Source organism: Neolamprologus brichardi, chromosome 7, assembly GCF_056152115.1.
Source record: "Neolamprologus brichardi isolate AB-2024 chromosome 7, ASM5615211v1, whole genome shotgun sequence".
In the NCBI taxonomy this organism is placed as follows: domain Eukaryota; kingdom Metazoa; phylum Chordata; class Actinopteri; order Cichliformes; family Cichlidae; genus Neolamprologus; species Neolamprologus brichardi.
The window spans coordinates 13,043,902-13,056,437 of NC_142110.1; the positions used below are offsets into that span (position 1 = coordinate 13,043,902).

The 12,536-nt window shown below is 42.0% G+C and overlaps 1 protein-coding gene across 2 annotated transcripts in view; it reads right to left on the reverse strand.

The window, feature by feature from the left end:
* The window catches only part of tln2b (talin 2b), a 90,032-nt gene that overhangs the window by 20,193 nt on the left and 57,303 nt on the right, over window positions 1-12,536 (reverse strand). For both annotated transcript variants that reach the window (XM_006789323.2, XM_006789321.2), the window contains exons 20-34: window positions 9,845-10,011; window positions 9,036-9,164; window positions 7,510-7,623; window positions 7,221-7,334; window positions 6,997-7,131; window positions 6,662-6,790; window positions 6,422-6,524; window positions 5,488-5,696; window positions 4,921-5,040; window positions 4,556-4,753; window positions 2,928-3,067; window positions 2,312-2,405; window positions 1,772-1,861; window positions 1,534-1,656; window positions 155-298 (exon numbers count right to left, since the gene is read on the reverse strand). In XM_006789323.2, the coding sequence (XP_006789386.1) occupies window positions 155-298; window positions 1,534-1,656; window positions 1,772-1,861; window positions 2,312-2,405; window positions 2,928-3,067; window positions 4,556-4,753; window positions 4,921-5,040; window positions 5,488-5,696; window positions 6,422-6,524; window positions 6,662-6,790; window positions 6,997-7,131; window positions 7,221-7,334; window positions 7,510-7,623; window positions 9,036-9,164; window positions 9,845-10,011 (2,009 nt within the window). The remainder of the gene's footprint in view (window positions 1-154; window positions 299-1,533; window positions 1,657-1,771; window positions 1,862-2,311; window positions 2,406-2,927; window positions 3,068-4,555; window positions 4,754-4,920; window positions 5,041-5,487; window positions 5,697-6,421; window positions 6,525-6,661; window positions 6,791-6,996; window positions 7,132-7,220; window positions 7,335-7,509; window positions 7,624-9,035; window positions 9,165-9,844; window positions 10,012-12,536) is intronic.

Sequence of the window (12,536 nt, forward strand, 5' to 3'; positions counted from 1 at the left end):
GGGGGCATCGATTCTTTAAACACAGAGGTCAGGTTTATTCTTAAAAACTGTATTTAATTAAAGAGATATGACAGAATTAACAGCAAGTTATTAAAGACTACTCAGTCTCCATATGCCAGGGGACTAATGTTCTGCAGCCTTTAATGGATCTTACCTGTGAGGGACTGCTGGCAGGATCCACTAAGTTCTGACAAGCCATCTGTATAGCTTGGTGGGCTCGTGCAAACTGAATGGGATCCACCAGCCCCTCGTGGCCTGACTGACTACTGGGATCAGAAACACCTACAAGATAAGAGGCCTGTGGAGTGGAAAACAAAAGCGTGTTATGTGCTCCCAGTTACACTGGATACCCCCCAAACACAAAGGGACACAAAGGGGAAAACAGAGCAGGCCGTGCCCAAGGCTGCCAAAACCCACTCCATAGGAATGGGGTCCTAACCACAGACTGTGAAAAGGATATACTCCCAAATTTTATATATATATATATATATATATATATATATATATATATATATATATATATATATATATAAAACCTTTGATTACCTTTGACAATATGGTGTAACCAATACAGTTTCAACAGTCTGTGGTTGGGATACCAAGAGCTGATAAATGTTGAACAACCATGGTCCATGAAAACCATCAAGAGAACCTGCACAAACACTGAAATACTCTACGCCAACAACAATGAGAGTGCCTATATCTATGACTGAGTGGACAAGAGCTTCACACCAAAACCCACAACAACCCAAAACCCACACAAAACAACAAAGACAATGACTCTGTGTGGCCACCAACAGAGCACAACAGAAAGGACTGGATGTCCCACAATCATCTGACATTTTCTGTGGAACACACAAGAAGATGACCCCACTCCTCTGCATTTCAAGAAGTGATCAAATGTCAGATGTGTGATTCTGTATGGGGTAAAACCTTTTAAATAACCAGGCTGAAGCTCGGTTAATAAAGAGGGAGCAAAACCTAAGAAAGCCAGATCTTAAATGCTCCCAGCCAAGTGCTCGCAGTTGTACTAATTAACCCCACCTACTAGGAACCTGCAAGACAACACAGAGGGACAACCAGGGGAAAACCCAGCAGTGCATGGCCAAGGCAGAGATCCGTTACATCATTCATAGCTGTTGATTCACAAGGCTAATACCTCCACTGTTCTTAGACTGGTGCAGATCGATCCAATAGAACATCACGCAAAGTTGGTACTAGTCAGCTGGCAGGGTGAAGATTGTTTAATGTCTGCTCTGAGTATGTCAGATATTTGCACCTCTGTTGGGTATCGACTAGAAGGGTTCAGGGCAGCAATTCATGCGTGAAAGTGATTTCCACCTTGTGAAGATGTCTCAATTTCCTTTTACGCCGTATGTCTTGGGCTATGTCAACCTTAAAAATTGATAGCAATTTGCTTTTTTAAACAAAGTGCGTGTTTAATTCTAGGTATCTAAAAATAAAGAGAAAAAGGGAAGGCGAGCGCAGAAGCAGGGTAAGTCAGAGCGAGTTAGTATGGCGCTGTGATCTCACCTGTCCTGCAGCCTCTGTCAGCCCACACAGAGCTTTGGACGCCAAGCCCACGCTCTCCCCGAAGGCCACCACATCACCTGTCTTACAGTGCTGAGAAATGCCTGCCATTGACTCCCCTAGGACCTGAGGCACATGAAAATGGAGGAAATGTGGACAGATTAGCTCTTCAGCTGCCTACCATGTAAAATATTTGACAGTTAGTGTACATAGTGCACTCGGTTATTTTATACGCCTGTACTTTTGAGTTCTCCATGACGCTCTCGATGCAATCAAAGTAGGAGAGCTCGTTGACGGGCTCACTGGGGTTCTCCAGCAGACCTCTGACAGCCTGAATACAGACGGAGACACAACAACTTAAACTACAATATTGCATTTCTACGTTGATATCCTTGGAAATTTATCAGCTACTTAATTCAGACCTGAGGCTAACATTATAATTATAAATTGATCTGTGCAGAGATAAATCATCATAATCAAGGCCCTAAATGAACAATATTAATATCATTTAAAACTATTCATAGTATAATCATCGGTAGACTTCAGAATGTAAAAATGCTCCTGTTATATTAGTGTTGCTAATGCAGCTACTGTACTATTGTTCTGAATGCATTATCCAGCTATAAAACATGGCTATATAGGAGGAATCTAATGGAAAATAGTGGGAAACCGTGAGAAAAAAAATACAAAACTCATAAACTTTATTTAAAAAACATGAAATACAGGCATGCATAGAAACCAGAAAACCTCTGTGTGGTATCCTGTATGTGAGGAAAGCTACCTCCAACTCCCTCAAGGCGTTGTCACACTCCTTTTGTCCTGCTGCTTGCTGCGTACAGAGCGTTATCAGCTGGTTAATACTCTCTGTCACCGCCCTGAAACACACAGGCAGCCACACAGTCTCTTTAGCTCTCACATGTGTCCTCTGCATGCACGCACAGGCTGGCTTCACTCACACATGCTTTTAGCCCCCCTATTCAAGCATGGCACTGCCGGCTTCTCGCTGCGATTGGATAACACAGCTCACAGGAGTGCCGAGATTGTCTCGAGTTTGTGTTCAGCCTTGCTGAGCACAGACAGGCTCAAGCCAAAGCTTCCATCTTCCTAATTAGACAGAGAGAAGTCAGTCAGGCCTAAAGCCCTGCGGGACCAGCTGCTTGGCTTCTCTCCACTAAGGGGAGGATACGTACTCCCCCTAGCAATGCCGAACAGACACACTGTAGGAGCGGCATACAGATGTAGTAAGAAGCTGTTTTCTATAGCTATCATTACTTGCTACAGATCTTGAGCCAGGATTCACATGATATATACTACTGAGCTGTTTACCTCACTGGCAAATACAACATAGCATTCAGAAAATCTGACACATTTCAGGTACTGCTTGCGTTTTATCCCACCTTGCTGCCACAGCTAGGAGATTCTTAGCATTGGCTGCACCTGGATCCACAGACAGAGACTTGGCAGCCAGTAGCAGCTTACTGGATGCCATGGAGATGTTCTTCAGATTACCGATGACTTGGATCTGGTCATCCTTACTCTGCACATGCAAGGAAGAAGAAAAATTCAGGTGAATTTTGTTTTTGATGGTTTCAAATCTGTATTAAATGTTGTGTTACAATTATTAAACAGTATTGGTTACAGTGTTCGACTTTACAGTAGTGGCTATCCTCTTTTGTCACATAACAGAGTCTTTGATTGTCAAATTTATGTAATGTTTGTTTTTTAGTAAAATTAATATTGTGTGTATAAGTGACAATTATCGATTAATGATTTTTATGCAATATTATTGTGTTCCAAGTTTATTATATCAAAAAGCCTAACTCTAATTTTTGTTGTCACAGCTAAAAACTGCTGTTCTGATTAAAGAAGTAATGCACTTAGTTATACGAGCCTTTGTGGGTTTGACTTTAGTCTCATAAATTCCCCCCAGAATTGAATTTTCTCCTGAAACTCAGAGTATTCTCGTTCCAAGACATTTAGGCTATTTCATGTGGGAAAGATTTCTGACAATGGTGCGCGCCTCTTTTCACAGACAGCACAAACCGGCTCTAACCAGAATAAAAGAGAAGCAGGAGCCTCCGGTGTAGAAAAGAACAAGGGGACAAGTTAATCAGAGTCTCTAGACTTTGAAACCGACACCTCATGGGTCCTCAACTGGCAGCTTCATTAAACGGTACCCACAAAAATCTATTTCAGCGCCAAAAGTGAAGAGGTGATTCCAAGATGCTGGCCTTGAAGCCATGGTTACAAAGAAAAAGCTATATCTGAGACTATACACTAAAATGAGCCATTTGTGGCAGAAAAACACAAACCTTATCAGGGGAATCTGAAAAAAAAAAGTGTTGTGGACAAACAAAATAAACATCTGAGGTGTTTAGTTCCATGCAGACATGTTGAAGAAATGTGATAGCTGTTGTAAAGTAAGAGATTAGTACAGGTTAAAAACAGTCTTGAACAAGAAAGGCTGTCCCTTTACTTTTCATATGCAGTGGACACCACTTCATTGGAGCTAATTTGCTCCTATAAAAGGTAAAGAACGAACTAAACATGTAACCCCAAATTATGCAACATACCTAGTTCGCCTTTATTCTGTTTACCATGGAGTGACCAGCACAGTCTCTGGGTGGTGAGCGATCAGTTTGATAGTATTCTACTTAGACAGGAGTCAGGACCTACAAACCAGTCCCAGCTGTGGGAGTATCTTCAGGACACATGAGATAAAATTTCCCATGTGTACTAGTGTACATCCTCTTCAGTGTCTGATATTTAGAATTGTGAATGAATGAGCAAAATATTCAGAACAAGAACATCACACAAAGCATCTGAATACTTTAGAGCTCTTTGGAGGAATTAGCGAGACTAACTGAATGCGATAGCTCTTGGTTAGTAAAGTAATGCAAAGACGCACTCTGCATTTGAAGCTTTTGAGTTTACCTGATAAAAGCTTTAAATGAACTGCTGGCACTGGATCACTATTAAACTGTGTCACTGGAGCGTGAAGTCTTTGTATGGTCATGAAACCTACCTGGGTGTGTCCTGCCATCTCAATGCCAGCATCCAGGAACTCATCAAAGTCTTGGCTAAACTTCCCTGAGGCTGCAGCCAGCTGGCTGCTTCTTCCACGAGAGGAGTGGACGACCTCGCCTGCGGAGTGGTTGAGTTCAGCTGCTGTGTGGTTCAGATCAGACTGGGCCTCTTGGAATGTCTTACTGCAGGGAGGGAGCTTCAAAGACAAGACATGCACATTAGGCCACACTTTGGAATATTAAAACTGCAGGCAAAAGGAAATATTCTGTTTGGGGATAAAGGGTCGATATATAAATACGCTCATGTCATTATGCAAACATAAAAGGCAAGAAATCCCTAAGAAAAAGCTTAAGCAACACTCACAAAGTCCACTAGTAGCTTCTTGCTGGCCTCGCCTATGCTCCTGAGGGCCATGTCAACATCCTTCTGGCCTGGCAGGCAATTCACACAATTATTAAGGGAGTGCGAAACAGCTTTGGCCACCTGCAACACAGTACAAGATCTGTCAATGGTCCGTCATTAGTCATTCTAAAAATGTGCTACACAACAAAGCCCCAGAGCAAAGCTATATGTGGAGAAATATCTCAAATGCAAATTGGGCTCACAGCAGTGCACAATAATCCGTGTCACTAATTTATGCTGCTGTCACAGATATATGCCAAACAATATGTTTATCCCCTGAAGGGATGCTGGAGAATGAACAGTTTTACTCCAGCAAAACATCTCCTGAGAGAGGGAAACCAGCCGAGAAATGCATAGCAGACAGGAAAAAAAGAGCAACACTTAGTAGAGGGGACGACTGTAATGGAAAAATCTTTACAAATCAGTAGATGAGGGAGACAGGGGCCATCAGTGCTCCTCAATCAATCAGTCTATCTATCTATCTATCTATCTATCTATCTATCTATATGCTAATAAGTGGTATGCTACCTGTGCTAGTCTCTGCTGACTCTCAGCATCACCAGGATGAACCAGGGCCTGATGTGCTTCATGGATGAGCATGGCTGAGCCCTCCATCACACACTGGGCTGAGTCCAGCATGGCAGCTGCAGCCTGAGGCTCCTTGGTGCTGGCTGCCACACCTCGAGCGGCTTGAGCTAATGTCCTCAGAGCCTGTGCTGTTTCCCTAGCAGCAACACCTGTGAAAAACGAGTGACGATTTAGCAAATACATTAATTCCAGTGTCGCATTTCAGCAGCCCTGTTTAAGCAGTACTAACTGAGAGCTATGTGTATTTCCTGTCTTTACTAAAACTGTAATGACATTGTGCAAGTCAACAAGCAGGATTTAGCAGCACCACACTGTGAAAAAAAGGAAAAACAATCATTATACTCAAATAACTTCATTGTTTAAATAAATCACTTAATATGATAAATAAAGCCTCACACTGGAGGTCCCCTCAACTTATTACACATAGAACTGGGAAAAAAAAGAAAAAGCTGCAAATTGCATCAAATTGCATTAACCAGCAGAGTGGAGCCATTTGCTGATGGAATGTTAAATCCAGTGAAAAAAAAAGATTAATGAGTAGAGAGCAGCACCCTGGGCTACAGCATGAAGTACTGCCTCGGAGCACTCATTGTTATAAATGTTATTCTTTATCCGTCTTCATCTCAATTCCACTGAGATCCCCGTTTGAGCCAAAACTGACGGCAAAGCAGTGAAGCCATGTTGGATTCCCGGGGTTCGGTTCAAGGCGGCAATAACAGCACAAATAAAATAACATCTTTAGCTTGGTTTATCCTCACTGACACTCGGCACAATTTTGAGAATTCCTTTTAAATAAAAGTCACAGGCAGTATTTCATATGTATCTAAATGGCTGCTCAAACTTCTCAGCCCCACTTGTGTATAAAATACACTACCTGTGTAATGTTCATTGCCTTGTGCAGCGCATGTCAGCAACTGGGCCATGGAAGAACCCACAGTCTTAGACGTGCTTCCCAAATCCTGAGCGCATTTTTCCAGCTGTATAAGCAATAAAACACATAAATAACTCATTTGACTCATGGTTAAGATTTCTTTAGCATTTTGGTATCTCTACACAGCAGCTATCTCTAGCCTAATGTTTCCTTGACAAACTGTAATTGTTTCTATTTACTGACCGTTTCTCCAGGAAGTGGTTTGAGTTGGCCATCGATGACAGACATCTTGGCATCCTGAAGTTCACTCTTGAGTGTCTGTACAGTTTTGAGGGCTAAGTCAATCTCCAGAGGGCCACAAGCTTCATGTGCCTTTAAAAAAATAAATAAATAAAAAAAAACCCCCACAGACATAGCTGTTACTTAAACACAAGCCATACGCAGCAGACAAGATGTGATTCTGCATGTAAATGTTTGATGTAAGATCACAGAATTAGACTCTAATTGGACAGTGAATCTTTTCACTGATGGCCTGCATCAGTGAAAAGAATCATGCTCACGGCGTTATGTAAGGATACCTTCTGCGTGGCAGTCCTGAGCTCCGCCAGGCAGGTAGCTAAATTCTTGGCACACTGGCCCAGTTGCATAGCAGCAGCTTGGTCGGCCACTGTTGGAACTGCTGACTTTGCAGATGCCACCATCTTACTCCCAGGCTGAGAGACAGTAATAGAAACACACCAAGAAATGAGATTCCTTTGATAGAGGGTCACAGTCACTCACTGTGTCAAGGTGAAATACAAACCTGTAAGAAGCTCTGGCTGGCCATGATGAGGGCGAGTTGGGGGCCCAGCTCCTCAGGCTGGGCTTGGCTGCTCCTCATTCCCTGCACCAACTGGGGAATACTATCTGCTACCATCTGAAATTAAACACCACATAATGTTTGCTTCATATCCCCCACCATCATGGCTTACTGAGAAAGGTGCTAACAAGGCTCCCAAACAAGACACTCCCTGTGACAACATGTATTATATGTAAATACAGGCTATAACATTAGTACAAAAGAGCACATCACAAAGATTACAGGATCATACCTTGCAGCTGTGAACTAACTGTTGGTGTGAGGCTGTATTTTTGTTGGAAGCAGCTGCGTTTTGGGCAGCTGCGATGGTCTGTGTAGCAGCAGCCGCTGCCTGCTTAGCAGCGATCTGTTCAGAAGACACAAATGGAGAAAATGTAAGTAAGAGAGTGCTGCTTGGCTAAGAGGAATGTTCACTTTTGCTCTGCGCAGTATTAGGCTGTCATGTTCTGTACTCCAACAGAGTTCTAATCAGACTAAAAGGGGTCACAACCAAAAGGTTTTGGAAGAAGAGGGAAATGGATGGATCTACGCTGCTCGGTCATGATTTCATGAAGTGATCAGTACTGCCTTCGCTTGGGCACATTTCCAGAACTAAAGCTAAAAATAGCCTGTGTAGCTTACATTAATTCATAGACGCAAGACAGGGTTTGAAGCAATGACGGGACTGAAAACAAAGCTGTTAAATGGGTGAGGAGATACTGATGGAAAGATATACGTAACACACGGTATCGTTATATAGAGAAATTAAGGTTGAATTCTGTGTGGGATTTACACAGAGGTGCAAATACTTCACGTAACCCTAAAGTGAAAGAGTGAAAGACAGACAGACAGACAGACAGACAGACAGACAGACAGATAGACAGATAGATAGATAGATCAAGTGCCCTTGTTTTTCTTTTGCAATTTTAAAGAATGTGATCAGTATACAAAAGAAAATTTAATGTCTTCTTCCTTTGAACTTAACCCACTCAATCAAGTTTCATGAAATTCGGCTTGGTAGCTTTCGCATAATCTTGCAGAGAAACAGACAAACAAACCCCACCTATTACACTGCCACTTCAGTTTGTGGCTTGTCAGTGGAACACATAAAATGATATGCTCATCATGCTGTCTGTATAAAACTGGATAAATTAAGGGGTCTTATGGGTCATAGTGTCATCTGTTACATTTGTCACATCCACTTGGATATGCTCAACATTCTGGTCTTCCCCAGCTTACATGCTGTCTCGATAGAGGATGCTATTACCATCATTACTGTGAACATCTGATGCAAGAAGGATGACTGAGATGCTGCATGTCTGATAGCAGGCTTATTCTAGCCCTCGGTAATGCATAGTTTATGTGCCTAGAAAACTGAACACTACACTGTGTGTTCTTGTGCAGAGAGCGGGAAGTCATTAGAGGCAAACTGATACCAAGAGCTAAATACAGATCTTTACACTTAGGTGGCTCATTCACAGCACTAATGGGGCTTATAGCACAGTGCTATAGGAAAGAGAAATAATACAAATATAATAAATTGCCCAGCAGTTGTTTCTACTAATATGGGCTGAAGCACATGGTTATTTGCATCCTTTTTTCAGTGTTTTCTTTCTCCTTTTATTTTTACACCATCTTTCTTTTGCAGGTATTATACAATAACAGAAAGAGATGTTTGGGTCACACCTTTGTCAGTAAGGTGAAACAAGAAGAAGATTTATGTTTTGATCAAGGTCAGAAAACAGAAAAAATGATGACACATTGAGTCCTTTAACTCACCTCCAGCCTGTTGACTATTTTTTTCTTTATTGCGTTCTGAGCCGCCGCGTTAGTGGCGACACGTAGCCCTTCAGCTGCCTCTCTGAGTCTCTGTTGCTGGTCTTCATTGTCCGGGTAGGCGGCTGCCCCCTGGGGGATGCATTAACACACATTCATGTACACATGTGCAGATGTGCACACGCGGACACACACTCCCTCACACTCCCTCACACATACTGTACTGCACATACAGAATCTAACAACAGCTATCAGATCTCAGCAATAAAAGTTTAAACAACTCCGGTTATGCAAGTTGTGCAATAGATGGAAATAGTCATTTAGATCTGTCTGCTTTTTGACAGTTTCCAAGGAAACCGTCAGTGCCAGATCCTCACTTCCTCTTTGATAATGGCAGTGACGTGGTGATTAATGTGTCACAGATCAAAAACATCTAACGAGCCATAAGCAGCGTTTCACATGCCTGCGTATTTCACACTGATAATATCCTGCTCAGCAGTGCCAGGGGCTCATTAAGAGCCACTGATGCAGCAGCCTTTTTATTTTGGATGTGAAATGATGCTAGCAGATAGTGCATGCAGTAATGCCAACACTTGTTTTCTATCAAAGGCAACACATTCAGTTCAATTCCTTTAAAACTGTTCTAGATGTAACAACAACAAAATAAAATGCACTGCATCAAGAGCTAGGTTAAATTTTGTAGAATATAATAAAGTACAATAAAGTAATGTAATAATGACTGAAAGCAGTTAGCTTGTCTGGTATTATGTTAACCACACTGCATTGTGAGGTTAAGCCTGATGCTTTCCTACCTTAGCAGCCTCCACCATCCGAGCTGTGGCATCAGCCAAGAGCTTGGCTGCAGCAAGCAATTTTTTGGAGTTGTCAACATCAACTTCTGCCTCTGCATCTGATCTCATGGCATTGACCAAGTCAGAGGTAGCTTGGGCTAAAACTCTGGCCTGACGGACCATCTCACCTGTTCACACGCAAACACCAAGTTAGTGCCCCGTATAAACATCAAAATGATCTATTACAACTGTTACAACTGAAATTCAGCTGATTTGTCCATTTACATTTTTCTTTTGTCTTTTCAGTGACGACATCTATGCTAATGAAGACAGAATTATTAGCACCTCCACAAAAATGTCATTTTTATTAGAAAGCCAGTGATTTTTAACACTCTTTTTCCAAACAGCCTAGTTTTAGTTTTGATACTTATATTACTTTGAAACAAAATGACAAAAGAAAAGAAAAACTAAAGCTGGCAGGGTCAAAATTATTAGCCTGCTAAAGCTAATAGTCAATTGTGTATAGGGTTGCCAACCGTCCCTTAAAAAACGGAATCGTCCCGTATTTAGAAACAAAAGTACACGTCCCGTATTGAGCTGAAAAGGGACGCACTTTGTCCCGTAATACAGTGAGAATCAAAAGTAGTCTATAAGTTTTAATGTAATTAACGCTTTGTTTGAAAACATAATTCCCAGCCCCGCTCCTGCTTTGTGACCAATGAGCTGACAGCACACTTATGACAATTCGAGTATGACGATTCAGATTACCGCTCATCTCATTGGTTGAGGAAAGGTCGCTTGCGGAGAAAATACCGGAAGACAACAGATGACCACAATAGTGATGGGATTTCCGGCTCTTTTTAGAGATCCGGCTCTTTCGGCTCGGCTCACTAAAAAGAGCCGGCTCTTTCGGCTCCGAACCGGCTCTTCAGGTTGTTTTGTTGCTTTAATTATTTAATCATTAACAATAATATGAAATTATGCAGAAAAGGAATTACTAATGTAAAAAAAGTGGTTTTATTTATATATGTTCATATATGGCCCCTAGAGACAAAGCACGTACAAACTCTAAAGCATATACAAACTCCAAAAAGCACGTACAAACTCCAAAACACATTTCTAGCATGAACTGAACTTCCAAAACAGAGCTACCCAGATCACTTAAAGTACACAATTGAAAGCATGTGTGTATTGTTTGTGTATTTATAGACAAGCACTCATATTTATTCAAATAATTTAAAAAAAAATCATTTACCTGTTACTACCACACACCAAATCCGGTTGTTGATACTTCCTGGCTTGTGTAGCCACTAGGAAACAAAAGCTCAACACTGCGCCCTAGCATCCTGGAGCACTTCTGTTGGCTTTTGTACATGATTCTGAGTTTGTACGTGCCTCTTAGTTTTTACGTGTTTTGGAGTTTGTACGTGCTTCTGAGTTTTTACGTGTTTTGGAGTTTGTACATGCTTCAGGGTTTGTAAGTGCGTATGAGTTTTTACACGTTTTGGAGTTTTTACGCGTTTTGGAGTTTTTACGTGTTTTGGAGTTTGTACGTGCTTTATCTCTAAGGGCCACCATAAATATACTTTATTTATTCACTCCACATAAAATGTAATAAATAAATCATATAATACAAAGAACAACTATTTACATTTTAAACTTTTAACTATTTAAATTTTCAGCTTTTTCCTTTTAAACAAATTTAACGTGAAACAACACAAAACACTGCAAACCACAACACAATTAAATATAAATTAAAATATTAAAACAAAAAGAAGATGCACATTCTCTGTCATATGGGCCTGCATGATTTCTGAATCCTTTATCATCTGCAACTGAAAATAGTGGATGATTACTATACCTTTCTAATGTGACATTGTTGTCCCTCGCTCTCTTTCTCTCTGGCTCTGATCCTGTGCTACTGCGAGTGTAACTAACGCTCCTCCCCCCTCTGCCCAGCGCACAGTACAGGCCGCGCGTGCGAGTTTAGCGGAAAAAAGGCCGAGAGAGAGGGTGAGAGAAAGAAAAAAAAAACCCTCACGGCTCCCAATAAGGAGCCGGCTCGCGTCGTTCACTTCAAAGAGCCGGCTCTAAGAGCCATTTCGTTCGCGAACGACCCATCACTAGACCACAACAAAAAGCATGGCCAAGAGGGAAACAAACGCCGACACTGCGGTGCAAGTCTCAGACGACAGTACACCTGAAGCTGGGCAAACACTGTGCGATTTTCAAACTGCACGATTGGCTCGCATGGGTTATAAGTTCGTAGGTCACGATGCAGGGTCCCACACTATACCGCCCGATGCTCTGATGCGACCTGAGTCACACTGTGCCTCCATAAAATGAAGGTTATAACAGAAAATCTGTCGCTCGCTCTCCCTCTCTGTCTTTCACTCACACAGACACGCACCACCATCAACTTTGCTAAATTGCTAATGAAAAACACTGATCAGGCAGCTGTGATTGAGCAGCAATGTAAATCCAACTATTTTCACGGTTGTTGTGGTCGTGATAATTTGGTGATGCCACATCGAAAAGGCTCGGATGAGCTTTCCAAAGTTCTACAAGTTGTGCCTCCGTCGCTTGTGTCCAGATCACACGCTGCACAGCCGTGCTGCTCCGTCTTTTTCACCGACGTTTACGTGTTTGCGCGTGGGCAGTGTGAGCGGCCGCGGTGACACCCTCACGAGCGATTGATGATCGGGAGCTGGTC